The sequence below is a fragment of the Ranitomeya variabilis genome, chromosome 1 (assembly GCF_051348905.1).
Source record: "Ranitomeya variabilis isolate aRanVar5 chromosome 1, aRanVar5.hap1, whole genome shotgun sequence".
Taxonomy (NCBI): domain Eukaryota; kingdom Metazoa; phylum Chordata; class Amphibia; order Anura; family Dendrobatidae; genus Ranitomeya; species Ranitomeya variabilis.
In genome coordinates this window covers 827414637-827438952 of record NC_135232.1, presented here as the reverse complement: position 1 = coordinate 827438952, position 24316 = coordinate 827414637, and the positions used below count along the sequence as shown (strand labels likewise).

Sequence of the window (24316 nt, the reverse complement as noted above, 5' to 3'; positions counted from 1 at the left end):
AAAAAACTGGTGACAGATTCCTTTTAAATATATAAATGCAAAAAAAACCACAAAGTTTGCATAGGTAGATTCCGTAAATCAGTGGTGGGGAACCTCGGGCCCACCTTCGATTATCTTTTATCCGACCCCTGGGCAGATTCCCAGGGATCGCAGTGCTTGAGTCGGCAGCTGTATTTTGTCGGCCCATTAATTTTTTCTTGCACTGTGAGCATGCGCACACATAGAGTGTTCACTACTGATTGCTGAGGAGCGTACAATGACTGATTACGTCCTGACTAGTGATGAGCGAATATACTAGTTACTCGAGATTTTCCAAGCACGCTCGGGTGTCCTCCGAGTATTTTTTAGTTCTCGGAGATTTCGTTTTCATCGCCGCAGCTGAATGATTTACATCTGTTAGCCAGCATAAGTACATGTGGGGGTTGCCTGGTTGCTAGGGAATCCTCACATGTACTTATGCTGGCTAACAGATGTAAATCATTCAGCTGAGGTGAGGAAAACTAAATCTCCGAGCACTAAAAAATACTCGGAGGACCCCCGAGCGTGCTCAGGAAATCTCGAGTAACGAGTATATTCGCTCATCACTGGTCCTGACACCAGTGCCAGGATCTGGATGTACTTTGTGGGTGGCGTTAGTGGCAATTTGTACGACCCCTGAAAGATGGCTTAAATATCCAAATGGTCCTAGACAGAAAAAAGGTTCCTCAGCCCTGCCCTAAGTAATGGTAAGAGGGAGTTTGTCACTAAAGGTACCGTCACATTAAGCGACGCTGCAGCGATATCGACAACGATGCCGATCGCTGCAGCGTCGCTGTGAGGTCGCTGGAGAGCTGTCACACAGACAGCTCTCCAGCGACCAACGATGCCGAAGTCCCCGGGTAACCAGGGTGAACATCGGGTTACTAAGCGCAGGGCCGCGCTTAGTAACCCAATGTTTACCCTGGTTACCAGTATAAATGTAAAAAAAACAAACGCTACATACTTACCTTGCCGTGTCTGTCGCGTCCCCCGGCGTCCTCTTCCCTGCACTGTGTAAGCGCCAGCAGCAGAGCACAGCGTCACCGCTGTGCTTTGCTTTCCGGTCGGCACTGACACAGTCAGTGCAGGAAGCTCTGAGCAGCAGCGCGGACGCCGGGGGACCTGACAGACATCAGAGGGTGAGTATGTAGTGTTTTTTTTTTACTCTTACAATGGTAACCAGGGTAAACATCGGGTTACTAAGCGCGGCCCTGCGCTTAGTAACCCGATATTTACCCTGGTTACCATTGTAAAACATTGCTGGCATCGTTGCTTTTGCTGTCAAACACGACGATACACGCTGATCTGACGACTAAATAAAGTTCTGGACTTTCAGCAACGACCAGCGATATCACAGCAGGATCCTGATCGCTGCTGCATGTCAAACTCAACGATATCGCTATTCAGGACGCTGCAACGTCACGGATCGCTATCGTTATCGTTGTTAAGTCGCTTAGTGTGAAGGTACCTTTAGGATCAAGGGAAGGCAGAATAACTAAATGGGTTCTTCAGCTCTGTACATACTAAAGAGGAGAGAGAGAGAGACTGATATACCGACCCCAGCGCTTTTAATGTTTCACCTAATAAATACAGCAAGTTAATTGTAGATATGGGCCAAGTGAACCTAAATGAAATCAATGTGATCAAGGCCCTGGGCCTCATCAATTTCCTTCTTGGGAAAAAAAAAAAAAAAAAGGAGTAGAGACAGTCCACTACTAAAAGGTACAACTTTATTATAATTTAAACAAGACACATATGAGATCAGAACCTGTTAGGAGTAATTGCATGATAGATGTTGAATGATGAGGAGAAAAAATGACCATCACCCAGAAGTGATAGAGACTAGTGCAGACCCAAATGTAAAAGGACAAGGGTAAACAAGCCACAGAAACAGTCACTGACTGCTTTATCATTAATGCACTATGGGACTCAGATGGTTGCAATCCCCCACTGAGAAGCAGCAGAGAGAGGTTTGGTGGTAAGTTGTTAATAAGGTATAACCTGCATGTGTTTGCACAATGCACCCTCTGCAGACAATGACAGCGGTCAAAAAGAACCGCTGGAGGGGGGCACTGATGCAAGATGCATGAATGCAATATCACAATAATATCAAATTAACATTGACCCATTGTAGTAGCAGCACGGGAACACCGGTCAATCCCGATGTACGTTTCACAAACACAAAAGTTTGCTTCCTCAGGGGGGGCGTGATATTGCGATATTGCATTCATGCATCTTGCATCAGTGCCCCCCTCCAGCGGTTCTTTTTGACCAATTAATTAAAACAACAATTAATGACATGTCCATAAGAGGGGTCAACCAATCAGCTGCTATCAGTTGCGCCAACAGCCAGATGTAAACAGTGTATGGAGTGGAACATCACAGCTCAATAGCACTGCTAGTGGCTGCTCCAGGGACTGCAGATGAATGGTGATGTTCCACTCCATACACATTTTATATCTAGACACTGCCTGAGCTGATGGGTGGGAGTTATGAGTGTCGGACAGTGTCATAATGGAAAACCCCTTTAAAAAGTTAGTAAGTAATTGTTTGGGTATAATTCAGCAACAAAATCTAGTGAATTAGTCCATCGATTTGTCAAAGGCCAATCGCCATCTTCAACACGATCTCTTGTGACTTGGCATTAGTGATGAATGAACGTTCAAGTTTACTACACTACAAGATAGTGTATTAACACAGGAATGCTACACGAGATATTGTGGTAGCCGAGGACGTGTGTGAACTGAGGCAGGGATATACAACATAAGTATGGTATTTTTTATAAGATCAAACACAATATGTAGATTTTTTTTTTACATTTGGTAATATCTAACCCTGGTACTCTAGCAAAACATGACTGGTTAACATAGAGTAGTGGGATTATGTATAAAAGTCACATTTGTTTCACGCTTTCACAAATTAAACAGGGGCATGACATGTCCAAAGAAAGGACCAGGCCACAAACCCCAGAGCAATTCTTGCCTTTTTATTTTTGTCTACCACATCAAAGCGCTCTAATTCACAATAGGAAATTCTAAATATACAGAATTTAAAGGGTTATTCCCATCTTTATAGATGGATATTGTCGGATGTTGGATGTAAAAACAAACACTTTTGCTGTTTATTGCTTACTAGATGGTGGCCCGATTCTAACGCATCGGGTATTCTAGAATATGTATGTAGTTTATTTATGAAGTTTTCGGAATAATGCAATTTACACACAGGATTCGGCTGGCAGTGACCAATTAGCAAAGCGTGGTTCAAATTCAACGCCAATTCGCGGGCGGACTGCACCTGTTGCTGATTGTTTGCGGCCGGGCGTGAAGCCAGGGCCGGCTCCAGGTTTTTGAGGGTCTTGGGCGAAAGAGTCTCAGTGGGCCCCCCTCTTTAACACATACCATGATTCATGATGCACAGATGCAGCAGAGAACTATAGCACAGCCAAGTAGCATATAACACAGCCCATGTAGCATATAGCACAGCCCACGTAGTATATAGTACAGCCACGTAGTATATAACACAGGCCACATAGTGTATAGCACAGCCACATAGTATATTGCCCAGCCACATAGCATATAGCACAGCCCACGTACTAAATAGCAGACACGTAGTATATTGCCCAGCCACGTAGTATATTGCCCAGCCACGTAGTATATTGCCCAGCCATGTAGTATATTGCTCAGCCACGTAGTATATTGCCCTGCCACGTAGTATATTTCCCAGCCACATAGTATATTGCTCAGCCACATAGTATATTGCCCAGCCACGTAGCATATTGCCCAGCCACGTAGTATATTGCCCAGCCATGTAGTATATAGCTCAGACACATAGAATATAGCACAGACAAGTAGTATATTGCCCAGCCACATAATATATTGCACAGCCACATAATATATTGCACAGCCACATAGTATATAGCACAGCCACATTACAGTATATAGCACAGAGACGTAGTATATAACACTGCCCATGCAGTACATAACACAGGCCACGTAGTATAGAGCACAGCGATGTAGTATATTGCCCAGCCACGTAATATATTGCACAGCCATGTAGTATATAGCACAGCCACGTAGTATATAGCACAGAGACGTAGTATATAACACAGCCCATGCAGTATATAACACAGGCCATGTAGTATATAGCACAGCGATGTAGTATATTGCCCAGCCACGTAATATATTGCACAGCCATGTAGTATATAGCACAGCCACGTAGTATATAGCACAGAGACGTAGTATATAACACAGCCCATGCAGTATATAACACAGGCCATGTAGTATATAGCACAGCGATGTAGTATATTGCCCAGCCACGTAATACTGTATATTGCACAGCCACATAGTATGTAGCACAGCCACGTAGTATATAGCACATAGACGTAGTATATAACACAGCCCATGCAGTATATAACACAGGCCACGTAGTATATAGCACAGTGATGTAGTATATTGCCTAGCCACGTAATACATACCACAGCCACGTAGTATATAGCACAGCCCACATAGTATATAGCACAGAGATGTAGTATATAACACAGCTCATGCAGTATCTAACACAGCCCACATAGTATATAGCAATGTGGGCACCATATCCCTGTTAAAAAAGATTTAAAATAAAAAATAGTTATATACTCACCCTCCGCCGGCCCCCCCGGATGCAGCCGAGGTATTTACCGATGCTCCTCGCGACGCTCCAGTCTCAAGAGTGCATTGCGGTCTCGCGAGATGATGACGTAGTGGTCTCGCGAGACCGCTACGTCATCATCTCATGAGACCGCAATGCATGGAACGGTCACTGGAGTGTCGCGAGGAGCGGGAAAGGCCTCGGCTGGATCTGGGGGGCTAACGGAGGGTGAGTATATAATGATTTTTTATTTTTTTTATTATTTTTAACATTAGATCATTTTACTATTGATGATGCATAGGCAGCATCAATAGTAAAAAGTTGGTCACACAGGGTTAATAGCAGCGTTAACGGAGTGCGTTATACCATGGCATAACGCGGTCCGTTAACGCTGCCATTAACCCTTTGTGAGGGCTGACTGGAGGGGATTATAGAGCGGGCACTGACTGCAGGGAGTAAGGAGAGGCCATTTTGCCACCGGACTGTGCCCGTCGTTGATTGGTTGTGGCAGTTTTGCCGCAACCAATCAGCGACTTGGGATTTCCAAGACAGACAGACGGAAGTGACCCTTAGACAATTATATAGTAGATTTTTCTTGAGATATTAACATTTTTCTTTTATTTATAGATTGTAGAGTAAGAGATCAACCACTGGTACTGTGTAGCCTGTAAGCACTGCGCTGAAGCTGGCCAGGATTAGGAGGCAACGGTGCACTCCAGTGATCTCAGCTTCAAGGCAGCTCAAAAGAAAAGTATTTATAAGGACTGCACATGTTTTACTGTCTAGCAGTGGTGGTCGGTCTCCAAGACAACAAATGGTAAATAAATGAAAACTATTAATATCTCAAGAACGACTCAAATTTTATTAAGTAGTAAAATGTAAAAGTCCAACAATATCCATTTATGAAGATGGGAATAACCCTTTAATTGTATATTAAACTGATTTAAATATCCAACAATCTCATCATTTCAAATTAAACCAATCAGACCAATTAACCAATTAGAACATGTTCCCATGATAAATAAACAGTGGCTCAGTGGTTAGCACTTTTACCTTTTAGTACTGAGGTCCTGGAAATAAATCTCACCAAAGACCATGTCTGCAAAGAGTTTATATTTTCTCCCTGTGTTTTGTCGGGTTTTCTATGACACTCCAAAGACACTGGGCCTTATTCATCATTTGCATTTTTAAGTCTCTTTTCTTTTTTTTGTTTTGTGTTATTTTTGTGGTAATATGTTTTTTTATGCCAGATTCTTCAAAACAGTGCACATGATGAATCATAAATGTGCTCAAAATCAAAAATGTTCTTTATTGTTGAAATGTATCCTTTTTTTGCATCATTTTACAGTGAAAATTTGTATGTTCCGCACTCATGCAACAAATTTGGGGCCAAAAATGAAGGTGCGCATAAATCAAACTTGAGTACATTTGTGTAAAAAGAGTCATAGTTGATGAACTTTGAAAACCCCATACCTCGCCCAAAAAGGTGAACATAAAAAAGTAGACAAATATATAAAATAGACATTAAAAAGGGGACAGATCAAAAGAAGAACATGGCACAATTGAAAAATTGGCGAGAAACACCAATAACTGGACACAAAAGGCTTTCGAGTACTGATAGGGAATTTAGATTGTGAGTTCCACTAGAGGCAGTTATGATAACAATGTCTGTAAGGTGCTACTGAATATGTTAAAGCAACTTTAATACATTTTTTGTAGTTCTAACACTTTATTTGAACAAATCTATTCACATAATAGAATCTAGTCATCAGGAATAGCTTTCCACCTACCTCCGAAACATTTGTGACATTGATGGTCTTTTTTGTGTGTGCAACATGTCCTACAATGCCAATATCCAAAGGAAACACAATTTCACTATCGGGTGGCACAAGGCAATCCTCCAATTTACTATTTTCCTGGATATTGAAAAGCCTTGTGGCTAATTCAGGAGTCCCATTTCTTTGTCTGTACATGAAGAGACTGCACCGATCTGCATGAATAAGACTACTGATCCTCCTAAGAGTCTTAAATACAACTTTTTCCATATTTATACTTTCTTGCATGTCTTTAATGAGTTCAAAGAGAATTTCACTTTCTTCCACCTGAGCGAGTTCCCGGAAAGTAGCAAAATCAACAGTCATATCTTTTCGGCCAAAGGCATTTGCTATTGTCTCTGGTTTGAGCTTCTTTTTGAAGTATTTTTCAGTAAATACTGGATTGTTTTCCAAAAATGCCACCACATCCTCCTTTTTAAGACTCATTTTAAAGGATGTCACCAAACGTATATATTAATTCAAAAGGTAATTTTTCTTGTATCCAATATTGTGGTTTATGTGATGAGATCCAGACTGGTGCTGTGTTAGTAACATAAGAATGTGTCAGGTCTGTATTAATCTCACTGTGGTCGGGAAAGCATATCCTGAATAATGCTGAAGGTGAGACCTTAGGAGGACAGATTTGCTCAAGCCAAACAGATCCGGTGACTCACACTAAATCTTTCAATCACCTGTCATATTCCATAAATTCTTCCATTATTTTTTGATACAAAATGTAACCAAACATAGCAAAGTATGGGTCACTTTTCAGTTTTGGTGTGGTTCCAGCAATGAATACTATACCCTACACACAGTCGGATTAATTAGCTCTGTTTGTACTATGCATCTGAAACCAAGCTACTTAGGATTTAATTAAACAGATACTTAAATGGTATTATCTGTGGCATTCAATGTTGCTAATATTTCTAGTCTCAAGTATTAAAATCACAGTTATATACAATGTATTTATACGTTTCAAATTTTACATACTTTTTACACAACATAATTTACTGATGAGAAAGTGCTGGTTGGCTACGATTCAGTCAACATATTCTGCACTATTTAAAGAAGTTGTCCACTACAATAATTTTTTTTTCATAAATCTTGCTATTATGTGCCACTGAAAACATCCACTGTGTTTATTTTAGCAATATTACCTTTTATCATGCTGTGGCAGTACATATTCAGTGCTGGATCCAGCTCTCATGGGGTTAATCGACAACTTCCTTTCTCCTGATTAATTGTGCTCTAATACTACAAGTTCCATGATGCATTGCACTGGCCACTAAGCCCGAACCTACCACACCCACTCCAAAACACACCCAAATCCCTCCCTCATCTCCCTCCTCTAGCTTCAGAAAGATTTGTGATGTCATTTCTGTCCAACCTCCTCTTTTACATTTGTCCAACCCACACTCCATGATAGATAGATAGATAGATAGATAGATAGATAGATAGATAGATAGATAGATAGATAGATGAATACATACAGATATATCTATATATCTATGTCTATTTCCATAGAAATGTCCATATCCATGTTTCTAAACCCCTTCACCCCTGGAGCTTTTTCGTTTATCGCTCCCCTTCTTTCCAGGGCCATAATGTTTCCATCAATATGGCCATGTGAGGGCTTATCTTTTGCGGGACAAGTTCTACTTTTGAACGTCACCATTGGTTTTACCATGTCGTGTAACAGAAAATGTGAAAAAAATTCAAAGTGCGATGAAATTGCAAAAAAAGTGCAATCCCACACTTGTTTTTTGCTTGGCTTTTTTGCTAGGTTCACTAAATGCTAAGGCTGTGTGCACACATTGTGGATTTGATTGCAGATCCGCAGGGTTTTTTGCTGCACAGAATTGCATAAAATCCGCAGAGTAGTGCACAACCAATGTAAGTCTATGGGAGCCGCAGACTTGTTGGGCACATACTGCGGAAAAAGCCACACCAAAACGCAGCTTTTTTTCCCCGTAGCATGTCACTTCTTTTGTGCCGAACTGCAGCATTTCTGCACCCTTAGGGTGCGTGTCCACGTTCAGGATGGCCAGCGGTATCGTCGGAGCAGCGAAGCCGCTCGGCGCTAAGCCCCACCCCCTTCTGGGATGCGATGATGCCGGATGTGTTAACTGTACACATCTGGGATCATCGCACTCCTCGCATATAGCCCTGTGATATTCCTTGCGGCGACGCAGCGTCGCCGCAAGGAACACGGACATGCTGCGATCTGAAAAGAAGCGCAGCATGTCCGGAGTCGCAGCGCCGCCGAGTGCGTGTTTCCACGCATAGTGGACACGGGTTTTCAAAAAATCCCCTCCACTATGCTGGAACATCTGGACGCTGCGTGTTTGACGCTGCGGCTCCACGCAGCGTCAAACACGCAGAGTTAACTGACTGTGGACACATACCCTTAGACTTTCATTGAGTCGGGCACATCCACAGCAAAACTGCAGATGTAAAAAAAGATCTGCAGTTTTGCTGCGGATGTGGGTCCGAGAAACGCTGCAGTTCAGGAGGATGGAAGTGTGTGGGCGGTGACGGTGTGCGTGTATGTGTGTGCGGGTGGGGTCTGCGGGCTGTTTGGATGTGTGCGGGACTGTTCAGGTGTGTGCAGGCGGGGTCTCCGGGCCGTTCAGATGTGTGCGGTGCTGTGCGGGACTGTTCAGGTGTGTGCGGGGTCTGCGGGCTGTTCAGATGTGTGCGGGTGTGTGCAGGACTGTTCGGATGTATGTGGCGCTGTGCGGGACTGTTCGGGTGTGTGCGGGACTGTTCGGGTGTGTGCGGGGCTGTGCGGGTGTGTGCCTGGCTGTTCGGGCGTTTGCAGGACTGTTTGGATGTGTGCGGCACTGTGCGGGGCTGTTCGGGTGTGTGCGGGGCTGTTCGGGTGTGTGCGGGGCTGTTCGGGTGTGTGCGGGACTGTTCGGGTGTGTGCGGGAGTGTTTGGGTGTGTGTGGGACTGATCGGGTGTGTGCGGGACTGATCGGGTGTGGCGGGACTGTGTGGGGCTGTTCGGGCGTGTGCGGGACTGTTCGGGTGTGTGCGGGACTGTTCGGGTGTGTGCGGGACTGTGTGGGGCTGTTCGGGCGTGTGCGGGACTGTTCTGGTGTGTGCGGGACTGTTCGTGTGTGTGCGGGGCTGTGCGGGGGGTCTTTTGGGGTGTGTGTGCAGGCATCATCCGATGGGACTACAAGTACGCAGCATCCAATCTGCAGCTAATTCGGATGTAATCCGGACAGTGGACACACACCCTACGCTATCCATACATCTATCAATAGATATATCTATCCAGATATATCTATAGATAGATATTGGAATAGACAGATGTATGCATCTATAGATCTATCTATATGTAGATCTGTCTATCCATTTCATCTATCATCTATAAGTCTATCTGTGTGTAATTGAGTGTGGGCTGGACAAATGTAATAGAGGAGGTTGGACAATAATGACATCACAAATCTTTTTTTTTGTTCAATAATACATCTTTATTTAGCTTTCAAAAACGCATACAAAAACGCACAAAAAGCGCACAAAAACCACACACAAAAAAACTGCATTAAAAAATGCACCAAAAACACATCAAAACCATCAAAAACGCATCAAAACCGCAGCAAAAACTGCATCAAAAACGCATGAAAACCGCACCAAAAACTGCATCAAAACTGCACCAAAACCGCAGCAGAAACTGCATCAAAAACGCATGAAAACCACACCAAATACTGCATCAAAACTGCACCAAAACCGCAGCAGAAACTGCGTCAAAAACGCATGAAAACCGCACCAAGAGCTGTATCAAAACCGCACCAAAAGCTGCATCAAAACTGCACCAAAAACGCATCAAAACTGCACCAAAAACTGAATCAAAACTTCTCCAAAAACTGCTTAAAAAAGCATCAAAAACCTGAAACAAAACCACGCAAAAAAACGCACCAAATACTGCAGCAAAAACTGAATCAAAACTGCGCAAAAAATGCACCAAAAACCGCACCAAGAACTGCATCAAAACCGCGCAGAAAACGTGAAAAAAATGCATCAAAAAGGCAGCTGCGTTTTCTGCAAGGAGATGCAGATTTTGTGACGAAAATTCTGCACCCAAATCTGCAACGTGTGCACACAGCATAAAACTGACCTACCATTATCATTCTCCAGGTCATTACGAGTTCATAGACACCAAACACATCTAGGTTATTTTTTTTATCTAAGTGGTGAAAAAAAATTCCAAACTTTGCTAAAAAGAAATAAAATAATTGCGCCATTTTCCGATACCCGTAGCGTCTATATATTTTCTGAGATATCGGGTTAGGTGAGGGCTAATTTTTTGCATGCCAAGCTGACGTTTTTAACCCCTTCAAGTCGCGGCCCTTTTTCGTTTTTGCGTTTTTGTTTTTCACTCCCCTCCTTCCCAGAGCCATAACTTTTTTTATTTTTCCGTCAATATGGCCATGTGAGGGCTTATTTTTTGCGGGATGAGTGGTACTTTTGAACGACACCATTGGTTTTACCATGTCTTTTTCTAGAAAACGGGAAAAAAATTCCAAGTGCGGTGAAATTGCAAAAAAAGTGCAATTCCACACTTGTTTTTTGTTTGGCTTTTTTGCTAGCTTCATTAATGCTAAAACTAACCTGTCATTGTGATTCTCTAGGTCATTGCGAGTTCATAGACACCTAACATGTCTAGTTTATTTTTTATCCAAGTGGTGAAAAAAAATTCTAAACTTTGCTTTAAAAAAAAAAAGTGCCATTTTCCGATACCTGTAGCGTCTCCATTTTTCGTGATCTGGGGTCGGGTGAGGGCTTATTTTTTGCATGCCGAGCTGATGTTTTTAATGATACCATTTAGATGCAGATACGTTCTTTTGATCGCCCGTTATTGCATTTTAATGCAATCTCACGGCGACCAAAAAAACGTAATTCTGGCATTTCGGATTTTTTTCTCACTACGCTGTTTAGCGATCAGGTTAATGCTTTTTTTTAATTGATAGATCGGGCGATTCTGAACGCGGTGATACCAAATATGTGTATGTTTGATTTTTTTTATTGTTTTATTTAGGATGGGGCGAAAGGGGGGTGATTTAACCTTTTATATTTTTTATATTTTTTTCATATTTTTAAAAACATTTTTTTTTACTTGTGCCATGGTTCAATAGCCTCCATGGGAGGCTAGAAGCTGGCACAACTGGATCGGCTCAGCTACATAGCAGCGATCATCAGATCGCTGCTATGTAGCTGAAATGCAGGTGTGCTGTGAGCGCTGACCACAGGGGGGCGCTCACAGCAGGCCGGCATCAGTAACCATAGAGGTCTCAAGGACCTCTATGGTTAAGGCCCCGTCTCACATAGCGAGATCGCTAGCGAGATCGCTGCTGAGTCACAAGTTTTGTGACGCAACAGCGACCTCCGTAGCGATCTCGCTATGTGTGACACGTACCAGCGATCAGGCCCCTGCTGCGAGATCGCTGGTCGTGTCGGAATGGCCTGGACCTTTTTTTGGTCGTTGAGGCCCCGCTGACATCGCTGAATCGGTGTGTGTGACACCGATCCAGCGATGTCTTCACTGGTAACCAGGGTAAACATCGGGTTACTAAGCGCAGGGCCGCGCTTAGTAACCCGATGTTTACCCTGGTTACCAAAAAAACAAACAGTACATACTCGCCTTTCGGTGTCCAGGTCCCTTGCCGTCCGCTTCCTGCTCTGACTGCCGGCCGGAAAGTGAGACCAGATCACAGCAGTGACGTCACCGCTGCGCTCTGCTCTCAGTGTACAGCGGCACTGTCAGAGCAGGAAGCAGACGGCAAGGGACCTGGACACCGAAAGGCGAGTATGTACTGTTTGTTTTTTTTGGTAACCAGGGTAAACATCGGGTTACTAAGCGCGGCCCTGCGCTTAGTAACCCGATGTTTACCCTGGTTACCGGGTGCTGCAGGGGGACTTCGGCATCGTTGATGACAGTTTCAACGATGCCGAAGTCGTTCCCCTGATCGTTGGTCGCTGGAGAGAGCTGTCTGTGTGACAGCTCCCCAGCGACCACACAGCGACAAAACAGCGATGCTGCAGCGATCAGCATCGTTGTCTGTATCGCTGCAGCGTCGCTGTGTGAGACGGGGCCTTTACTGTCCTGACACATCGCCGACCCCCGATCATGTGACAGGGGTCAGCGATGACGTCATTTACGGCCGCCCGGTAGTTAAATGCCGCTGTCTGCGTTTGACAGCGGCATTTAACAGGTTAATAGCGGCGTGTGAATAGCAATTTCACCCGCCGCTATTGCGCGCACATGTCAGCTGTACAAAACAGCTGACATGTCGCGACTTTGATGCGGGCTTAGCGCCGGAGCCCACATGAAAGGGGGATTCACGGCATGCACAGTACATGTACGGCGCATGTCGTGAAAGGGTTAATGATACTACTTTTGTGCTCATACATTCTTTTGATCGCCTGTTATTGCATTTTAATGCAATGTTGCGGCTACCAAAAACACATAATTTTGGCTTTTGATTTTTTTTTCTTGCTACGCCGATTAGCGATCATGTAAATTTTTTTTGTTGTATTGAAAACAGCTGACATGTTGCAGCTTTGAAGTGGGCTCACTGCCGAAGCCCACCTCAAAGCGTCGGATACTGCCAAATGACGTACTATTCCGTCAGCTGGCAGAAAGGGGTTAATGAGCAATATGTTTCAGATTTTAAAAAATGAAAAAAAAAAATGGCGTGGGCTCCCGTGCAATTTTCTGCACCAGAGGGGGAAAGCCGACAGCCAGGGGCCAATATTTGTAGCCTGCTATGAATATCAGCTCGCAGCTGTCTGCGTAGCCTTTACTGGCTATTAGAATAGGGGGACCCCCCCAAAAAATGATGTGAGGTCCCCCTATATTTTATAGCCACAAAGGCTATGCAGACATAGCCTAGAGAGGGGCCATGGATATTGGACCCCCCCGGCTACAAATACCAGCCCGCAGCCGCCCCAGAAATGGCGCATCTGTGAGATGCGCCAATTCCGGCACTTAGCCCCTCTCTTCCCACTCCTGAGTAGCGGTGGGATATGGGGTAATAAGGTGTTAACCCCTTAAGCCCCGAGGGTGGTTTGCACGTTAATGACCGGGCCAATTTTTACAATTCTGACCACTGTCCCTTTATGAGGTTATAACTCAAGAACGCTTCAACGGGTCTTGGCGATTCTGACCTTGTTTTCTCGTGACATATTGTACTTCATGATAGTGGTAAAATTTCTTTGATATTACCTGCGTTTATTTGCAAAAAAAATGGAAATTTGGCGAAAATTTTGAAAATTTTGCAATTTTCCAACTTTGAATTTTTATGCCCTTAAATCACAGAGATATGTCACACAAAATACTTAATAAGTAACATTTCCCACATGTCTACTTTACATCAGCACAATTTTGGAACCAAAATTTTTTTTTGTTAGGGAGTTATAAGGGTTAAAAGTTGACCAGCAATTTCTAATTTTTACAACACCATTTTTTTTTAGGGACCACATCTCATTTGAAGTCATTTTGAGGGGTCTATATGATAGAAAATACCCAAGTGTGACACCATTCTAAAAACTGCACCCCTCAAGGTGCTCAAAACCATATTCAAGAAGTTTATTAACCCCTCAGGTGCTTCACAGGAATTTTTGGAATGTTTAAATAAAAATGAACATTTAACTTTTTTTCACAAAAAATTTACTTCAGCTCCAATTTGTTTTATTTTACCAAGGGTAACAGGAGAAAATGGACCCCAAAAGGTGTTGTACAATTTGTCCTGAGTACGCCGATACCCCATATGTGTGGGTAAATATGTTTGGGCACATGACAGAGCTCGGAAGCGACGGAGCGCCATTTGACTTTTCAATGCAAAATTGACTGGAATTGAGATGCGACGCCATGTTGCGTTTGGGGAGCCCCTGATGTGCCTAAACATTGAAACCCCCCAAAAGTGACACCATTTTGGAAAGTAGACCCCCTAAGGAACTTATCTAGAGGTGTGGTGAGCACTTTGACACACCAAGTGCTTCACAGAAGTTTATAATGCAGAACCGTAAAAATAAAAAATCATATTTTTTCACAAAAATTATCTTTTCACCGCCAATTTTTTATTTTCCCAAGGGTAAGAGAAGAAATTGGACCCCAAAAGTTGTTGTACAATTTGTCCTGAGTACGCTGATACCCCATATGTGGGGGTAAACCACTGTTTGGGCGCATGGGAGAGCTCGGAAGGGAAGTATCACCGTTTGACTTTTCAATGCAAAATTGACAGGAATTGAGATGGGACGCCATGTTGCGTTTGGAGAGCCACTGATGTGCCTAAACATTGAAACCCCCCCACAAGTGACACCATTTTGGAAAGTAGACCCCCTAAGGAACTTATCTAGATGTGTTTTGAGCGCTTTGACCCACCAAGGGCTTCACAGAAGTTAATAATGCAGAGCCGTAAAAATAAAACAAAAATGTTTTCCCACAAAAATTATTTTTTTAGCCCCCAGTTTTGCATTTTCCCGAGGGTAGCAGGAGAAATTGGACCCCAAAATTTGTTGTCCAAGTTGTCCTGAGTGCGATGATACACCATATGTGGGGAGAACCACTGTTTGGGTGCATGGGAGGGCTCGGAAAGGAAGGAGCGCCATTTGGAATGCAGACTTAGATGGAATGGTCTGCAGGCGTCACATTGCGTTTGCAGAGCCCCTAATGTACCTAAACAGTAGAAACCCCCCACAAGTGACACCATGTTGGAAAGTAGACCCCCTAAGGAACTTATCTAGATGTGTGGTGAGCGCTTTGACCCACCAAGGGCTTCACAGAAGTTTATAATGCAGAGCCATAAAAATAAAACAAAAATTTTTTTCCCACAAAAATTATTTTTTAGCCCCCAGTTTTGTATTTTCCCGAGGGTAACAGGAGAAATTGGACCCCAAAAGTTGTTGTCCAATTTGTCCTGAGTGCGCTGATACCCCATATGTGGGGGGGAACCACCGTTTGGACGCATGGAAGGGCTCGGAAGTGAAGGAGCGCCATTTGGAATGCAGACTTAGATGGAATGGTCTGCAGGCGTCACATTGCGTTTGCAGAGCCCCTAAACAGTAGAAACCCCCCACAAGTGACACCATGTTGGAAAGTAGACCCCCTAAGGAACTTATCTAGATGTGTGGTGAGCGCTTTGACCCACCAAGGGCTTCACAGAAGTTTATAATGCAGAGCCATAAAAATAAAACAAAAATTTTTTCCCACAAAAATTATTTTTTAGCCCCCAGTTTTGTATTTTTCCGAGGGTAACAGGAGAAATTGGACCCCAAAAGTTGTTGTCCAATTTGTCCTGAGTGCGCTGATACCCCATATGAACCACCGTTTGGATGCATGGGAGGGCTCGGAAGGGAAGGAGCGCCATTTGGAATGCAGACTTAGATGGAATGGTCTGCAGGCGTCACATTGCGTTTGCAGAGCCCCTAATGTACCTAAACAGTAGAAGCCCCGCACAAGTGACCCCATTTTGGAAACTAGACCCCCCAAGGAACTTATCTAGATGTGCTGTAAGAACTTTGAACCCCCAAGTGTTTCACTACAGTTTATAACGCAGAGCCGTGAAAATAAAAAATCCTTTTTTTTCCCACAAAAATTATTTTTTAGCCCCCAGTTTTGTATTTTCCCAGGGGTAACAGGAGAAATTGGACCCCAAAGGTTGTTGTCCTATTTGTCCTGAGTACGCTGATACCCCATATGTTGGGGTAAACCCCTGTTTGGGCACACGGGAGAGCTCGGAAGGGAAGGAGCACTGTTTTACTTTTTCAACGCAGAATTGGCTGGAATTGACATCGGACGCCATGTCGCGTTTGGAGAGCCCCTGATGTGCCGAAACAGTGGAAACCCCCCAATTATAACTGAAACCCTAATCCAAACACACCCCTAACCCTAATCCCAACAGTAACCCTAACCACACCTCTAACCCTGACACACCCCTAACCCTAATCCCAACCCTATTCCCAACCGTAAATGTAATCTAAACCCTAACCGTAACTTTAGCCCCAACCCTAACCCTAACTTTAGCCCCAACCCTAACTGTAGCCTTAACCCTAGCCTCAACCCTAGCCCTAACCCTAGCCCTAACCCTAACCCTAGCCCTAATGGGAAAATGGAAATAAATACATTTTTTTTATTTTTCCCTAACTAAGGGGGTGATGAAGGGGGATTTGATTTACTTTTATAGCGAGTTTTTTAGCGGATTTTTATGATTGGCAGCCGTCACACACTGAAAGACGCTTTTTATTGCAAAAAATATTTTTTGCGTTACCACATTTTGAGAGCTATAAATTTTCCATATTTTGGTCCACAGAGTCATGTGAGGTCTTGTTTTTTGCGGGACGAGTTGACGTTTTTATTGGTACCATTTTTGGGCATGTCACATTTTTTGATCGCTTTTTATTCCGATTTTTGTGAGGCAGAATGACCAAAAACCAGCTATTCATGAATTTCTTTTGGGGGAGGCGTTTATACCGTTCCGCCTTTGGTAAAATTGATAAAGCAGTTTTATTCTTCGGGTCAGTACGATTACAGCGATACCTCATTTATATTATTTTGTTATGTTTTGGCGCTTTTATACGATAAAAACTATTTTATAGAAAAAATAATTATTTTTGCATCGCTTTATTCTCAGGACTATAACTTTTTTATTTTTTTGCTGATCATGCTGTATGGTGGCTCGTTATTTGCGGGACAAGATGACACTTTCAGCGGTACCATGGTTATTTATATCTGTCTTTTTGATCGTGTGTTATTCCACTTTTTGTTCGGCAGTATGATAATAAAGCGTTGTTTTTTGCCTCGTTTTTTTTTTTTTTTCCTTACGGTGTTTACTGAAGGGGTTAACTAGTGGGCCAGTTTTATAGGTCGGGTCGTTACGGATGCGGCGATACTAAATATGTGTACCTTTATTGTTTTTTTTTTATTATTTAGATAAAGAAATGTATTTATGGGAATAATATTTTTTTTTTTTTTCATTATTTTGGAATTTTTTTTTTATTTTTTTTTACACATTTGGAAAATTTTTTTTAAACTTTTTTACTTTGCCCCAGGGGAGGACAATACAGATCGGTGATCTGCCAGTTTGCATAGCACTCTGACAGATCACCGATCTGAGAGAAGTGCAGGCTGCTTCACAGTGCCTGCTCTGAGCAGGCTTCTGTGAAGCCACCTCCCTCCCTGCAGGACCCGGATCCGCGGCCATCTTGGATCCGGGTCTGGAGCAGGCAGGGAGGTAAGACCCTTGCAGCAACGCGATCACATCGCGTTGCTGCGGGGGGCTCAGGGAAGCCCGCAGGGAGCCCCCTCCCTGCGCGATGCTTCCCTGCACCGCCGGCACATCGCGATCATGTTTGATCGCGGTGTGCCGGGGGTTAATGTGCCGGGAGCGGTCCGTGACTGCTCCTGGCACATAGTGCCGGATGTCAGCTGCGATAGGCAGCTGACACCCGGCCGCGATCGGCCGCGCTCCCCCCGTGAGCGCGGCCGATCGCGTATGACGTACTATCCCTATTAAGTCCTGGGTCACCTTGACGGGATAGTACGTCATACGGGATTAAGGGGTTAATGTCACCTTGCTATTGTAAGGTGACATTAAGCCGGGTTAATAATGGAGAGGCGTCAATATGACACCTATCCATTATTAATCCTATAGTAGTGAAAGAGTAAAAAATAAAAATAAAAGACATAGCCAGAAAAAAGTATTTTAATATTCTTCATTTAACCATACTTACCATACTTCAGCGCCTGCAAAAAACGTCAAATAATAAACCATATACTCACTTTCCACCATAGTCCAATTAATAACGAGTGTCCCATGACGATCTCCCTTATAGAACAGTGACATCAGGTGATGTCACTGCTCTATAGGACCCTCAGTGACACACTGACAGGAGACAATGGCTCCTGCAGTGCATCATTCAGGTTGCTATAGTTCAAAGTCTCACTTTATGGCAATTGCTGCGTGGGAAATTTCTCACAAAGCAATGCCAAAAGTGAGACTAGAGACTATTTTCTCACAGGAGCGTAGAAATACATTGTGGGGAATACATTGTGGAATGATACCTTCCATCGTTGTATTCCTGGAGCCCCTGGAGAGCGGTCGCATCAGCTGATGCTGCTGCTCTCCATGGGAGATCGTCGTGGGACACTCATTTTAATTGGATATCTGCGGATCAGGGAGTATATTGTTTGTTTATTATTTTAATGTTTTTTACAGATGACACTGGCTTCGGGGATCAAAGTGACAAGTGATGGTGAGTATGTAATCTATGTTATATGTACTGTATGTCTGTATGTATGTTGTATGTATGTACTGTATGTGGCATGTTGCATGTCGTATGTTGCATGTTGTATGTTGCATGTCACATGCTGCATGTTGCATATTGTCACGTCGCATGTCGTCGCATGTTGTCACATGTAGTATGTTGTTGCATGTCACATGTTGTCACATGTTGTCACATGTTGCATGCTGCATGTCACATGCAGCATGTCGCATGTTGTCACATGTCGCATGTTGTCACATGTTGCATGCTGCATGACGCATGTTGTCGCATGCTGCATGTCATTGCATGTTGCATGTTGTCACATGTCACATGTTGCATGGCGTCGCATGTCGCATGTTGTCACGTCGCATGCTGCATATCGCATGTTGTCACATGTCGCATGTTGTCAAGTCGCATGTTGTCGCGTGTTGTCACATGTCACATGTCGTCGCATGTTGCATGCTGCATGTCGCACGCTGCATGTCATCGCATGTTGCATGTCGTCACATGTCGCATGCTGCATGTCATCGCATGTCGCATGTTGTCACATGTTACATGTCGCATGTTGACACATGTCGCATGCTGCATGACGCATGTTGTCGCATGCTGCATGTCATCGCATGTCGCATGTTGTCACATGTCACATGTTGTCGCATGTCATCGCATGTTGTCACATGTCGCCTGCTGCATGTCGTATGCTGCATGTTGTCACATGTCACATGTTGCATGTCGCATGCTGCATGGCATCACATGTTGCATGTCGCATGTTGTCACATGTTGCATGTCACATGGTGTATGTTGTATGTCTGTATGTACTGTATGTATGTTGTATGTACTGCATATGTGTGTATGTGTTTTTTTTACATTCAACACATTAGCCGGATGATGGGACTACTACTGTCCCCTCATTGGCTAATATGTCACTCACTGTCACTGTAGCAGGCAGAGCCCGATGGGACTTGTAGTCCCATCGGAAGATGCCTGCACACAGAGACACACACACACAAATGACCCCCCCGCAGCAGACCCCAGCACGGCCAGCAGACCCACCACACACACCCACAGACCCAAGCACCGCCCGCACATCCCGGCACCGGCACGCGGACCCCCGGCGCCGGCACGCAGACCCCCGGCACCCGTACATCCTGGTGCCGGCACGCAGACCCCCGGCGCCCGCACATCCCGGCGCCAGCACGCAGAACCCCGGTGCCCGCACATCCCTGCCTAGTCCCGCCCGCCCCCAGCACAGCCCTGCAGCCCCGACCACAGCCCAATCACTCTTGATGAGTGACCGCTGTCTGTGGCGGCTGGTCACACCTGCTCATGACGTCACGTCAATTTCCAGAGTCTGGAAATTGACCTGACGTGGGCGGAAATTAGCGGCGGCTGCAGCCTGGGGGTCACGTGACCCAGACTCAGCCGCCAGCATAGGACTAATATTTCCTGTAATAGGACAACACCTTTAAAGACTTTTGCAAAATTATGAAAATGCTGACCAAAGGGAGGAAATACAGGGTGGGCCATGTACTGTATATGGATGCACCTAAATAAAATGGGAATGGTTGGTGATATCAACTTCCTGTTTATGGCACATTGGTATATGGAAGGGGGAAAACTTTTCAAGATGGGTGGTGACCATGGCGGCCATTTTGAAGTTGGCCATTTTGGATCCAACTTTATTTTTTCCAATGGGAAGAGGGTCATGTGACACATCAAACTTTTGAGAATTTCACAAGAAAAACAATGGTGTGCTTGGTTTTAACATAACTTTATTCTTTCATGAGTTATTTACATGTTTCTGTTTGTTTACAACCATTAACATGTTGTAGAGGTTAACACATGACGAGCAGATAGAAATTATGTTGATGTCTGGTGAACGCAGTACCCGGGTCATTGCAGCAGATTTCAATGCAAGACACCCTGCGCAAGAAACTGTCACGATTCCCATGTTATTTAGGTGTATCCATATAAATGGCCCACCCAAAAAGTTTGCCTCATCACTGAACATAATGTTCTGTGTAAACTGAGGGTCCTGTCCCAATTTTTGTTTTGCCCATTCTGCAAATTCAGCGCACCGATCAGGGTCATCCTCGCTGAGATGCTGCAGCAGCTGGATTTTGTAATGGTGCCATTTGTGAGTAGCTAATATCCGCCGAAGGGATGTTTGACTGATGCCAGATTGGCGCACTGAATTTGCAGAATGTGCAAAACAAAAATTGGAACAGGACCCTCAGTTTACACAGAACATTATGTTCAGCGATGAGGCAAACTTTCTTGGGTGGGCCATTTATATGGATACACCTAAATTAAATAGGAATGGTGACAGCTTTTTGCGTAGGGTGTCTTGCATTGAAATCTGCTGCAATGACCCAGGTACTGCGTTCACCAGACATCAATACAATTTCTATCTGCTCCTCACTGTTACGGCTGCGACCACAGACGCGGCCGAGCCGACACCTCCACGTCGCCAGACATAACGACGTGGGGCGAGCGTCCCTAATGGGAACGGAATGTGGACCCACTGGACAACATAGAGTTACCTGGACCTACCGAGACTAGGGAAGGGCAGTGAGTAGGGTCTGTGGCAGCTGAGCATGTGGACAAGATGGAGATATGCAGAAATAGATTACACCGCACAACTTCAGGTATGAAGAAATAAAGTTTACTCAAATGAAAACACTACACAACAAAACATAATGTCAGTATCCCGATTCCACACATCAGAGTAGGATACACGTCTCAGGATAACAGACGAAGGCAGGAGGACATCACGGGTTGATGAAGTCCAGGCTTATCTGGCACGGGCATACTAGGATGGCCTCTCTCTCAGGCCTCAGGCACAGCACAGGCTCAGCAGGAGAACATCAGACACCAACCTCAGACCGGCTTCTGACGATGGCAAGGGTCATCACGGGTTGATGCAGTCCAGGGTCATCTGGCATGGGCTTACTAGGATGGCCTCTCTCTCAGGACTCAGGCGCAGCACAGGCTCAGCAGGAGAACATCAGACACCGACCTTGGACAGACGTCATACGATGGCAGGGGTCATCATGGGTTGATGCAGTCCAGGGTCATCTGGTACGGGCTTATTAGAATGGCCTCTCTTAGACCTCAGGCATAGCACTGGCTCAGCAGGAGAACATCAGACACCGACCCAGGACAGACGTCATCACAGGGTGGACCCCAGGGAACCGGTGGAACATCGGGTCACAGGCAGGGCATCAGGACATCAGACACAGGCTGGACATAAGGACATCGGACACAGGCTGGACATAAGGATGTTGGACACAGGCTGGACATAAGGACATCGGACACAGGCTGGACATCAGGATATTGGACACAGGATGGACATCTGGGACACTGGCGTGGCAGCCCAGGTCATCGGCTGGGACACTGGCATGGCAGCCCAGGGCATCAGGTCATCGGACACAGAAAGGACATCAGACACAGGCTGGACATTAGGAATACCAGAAAGACAACTGGGACACTGGTGTGGCAGCCCAGTTCATCGGTTGGGACACGGATAGCACAGGACCACATAGCGGTGGTCATCAGGTTCCTAGCTACGGCCGTCAGGCTCCGGGCATCGGACCTAGGAAGGAACTCAAGCGTGATGGTGCAAGCCTCTCCGGACTGGAACTGGGCCAGACGGGGTTAGCACCGCATGGAAGGCTGAGCACAGCATAGTAAGAGCTCACCAAGAACACCGGACTCCATCTTTAAAAGATGAGCCCTGAAAGTTCAGTCACTGGGTGCGGGGTGTCACAAAAGGACTTCAGGAACATAGCACAATGAACACAGTTCAGACAGGATCAGGTACTGGATATGCAGCCTCCAGGATAGGCGGGTCTGGGTACTCTGCCCCCAGAATAGGCAGAAAAACAAAACACAAACAGTTCTGGATATGCAGCCTCCAGGATAGGTTGATCTGGGTACTCTGCCCCCAGAACAGGCGGAAGACAGGTATCAGCTCTCCCAGAACATACTGCAGACAGAACGGGAGCTGAATGTTAGAGCACCCCATCAGGGCAAGGGGTTACTCGGTACCGGGTCCTGCGGTTTACAGGGGAATGTCACGGTGGATGACCCAGTCCATGGCCCTGGGATGTCCGTATAAAAGGGAAAGGTCTTTAATGGGATAAGGTTTATGCTCATGACGCCACCTGTGGTATTCGGTCAGGGTGACCGACGCTGCTTTAAGGGGTCCACTGGGGTGATGTTATGTATATCCCCAGGGCTTCCCAGTATGTAGATGGTGAATGGTGAATGGCGCAGTGAAGAACGAGGACACAAGGTTGCAGTCTTTTTACCTTTACTGAAGATTTCAGCATCCAGAGTACAGGGCACCAGACCACAGGGGAGGCAGAGTCTGGCCGGTTCAGAGGCAAGTCCAGAGTCCCCTTGTCCAGGTGGAAATCAATAGCCTTCCCTTGCGCTGTAGTGGTGTAGTCCCTTACTGCATAAGCTTCAAATAAGGTCCTCACAGATGTAGTGTCTCTCTCTCTGTCCCCCATATAGGATAGGAAAAAACCCGTATGACTGGTGACTTGAGCCTGTTTATAGGGTCTCTTAGATAACCCGGCTCCGTAGGTGTCACCTTGCTTCCTGGGTGTAGGTGCGGACAGGTAACCTGCAATTAGCTGTCCTGCCGGTCTCTGAAATAAGGCATAGAGGTCCTTACTCCTTTGGTGTTCCGGCTACCGGGATTTTGCACCTCAGAAGGAGGCAGGCTGAGCGGGGCTGGTCCCCTTCTGGTATCCTCTCCTTTGCTTCGACTTCCTTCATGCTCGCTGCAATACAATTCCGCCCTTCAATGTCTCTTTCTGGGAGCTGCAGCTCTGAGGGCATGCACAGCTCCTTTAACCTTCTGTCCTCCTCAGACTACTGTCTGAAACTGACTCCTACAGAACTCCTATGTTTTAAGGAGGGGAGCAATCACTTTTTCACACAGGGCCCTGTAGGTTTGGATCTCTTTTTCCCTTAATAATAAAGACATTCATTTAAAAACTGCATTTTGTATTTATTTTTATCTTTGTACAATATTTAAATTTGTTCGGTGATTTGAAACATTTCAGTGTGATAAACATGCAAAAGAATAAGAAATCAGGAAGGAAGCAAACACAAAATGGTCAGTTTTTCTCTTATTTTATTCCCACCACTCCTTCAGTATTCATTTGTTTTCTTTTAAAAATCCGCTACTCAGTACAAGAATGTGGGCCTTTTAGTTTAGTGCTAATTTTTATCAAGGGGGTAATTATGCGTAGCTGCCAAAAGACACCACTCCCCCCAAAGAACCTCTGAGCCAAACTCCCTTCCTAAAGACATCAAAATTAGCATTCAACAAAAAGTCTATATCCGTGGAACCATGTACAGGCACATGGCAAATTTTTGAAAAAGAAAGAAGTAGCATAAACAGGAATGAAACGGGAATAAAATATGAGCGAACGCTGGCCACTTTTTTTTTATTACCTGGTAACAGGTCCTGTTTAATATTTGAATGCTAAAAAAAAGCATAACAAAATCCAAAATGCTGTTAAAAATGCCACAATGATTGCAACAAAAGCCTAAAAAAATGCCCAACATGCCTT

The 24316-nt window shown here is 44.9% G+C and overlaps 1 protein-coding gene across 1 annotated transcript in view; it reads right to left on the bottom strand.

The window, feature by feature from the left end:
* The window catches only part of LOC143786150 (rod cGMP-specific 3',5'-cyclic phosphodiesterase subunit beta-like), a 90315-nt gene extending 83409 nt beyond the window's left edge, over positions 1–6906 (bottom strand). The window contains exon 1 of the mRNA XM_077275444.1: positions 6435–6906. Within this exon, the coding sequence (XP_077131559.1) occupies positions 6435–6905 (471 nt within the window). The 5' untranslated portion in view covers position 6906. The remainder of the gene's footprint in view (positions 1–6434) is intronic.
* Positions 6907–24316: the final 17410 nt, after the last annotated feature.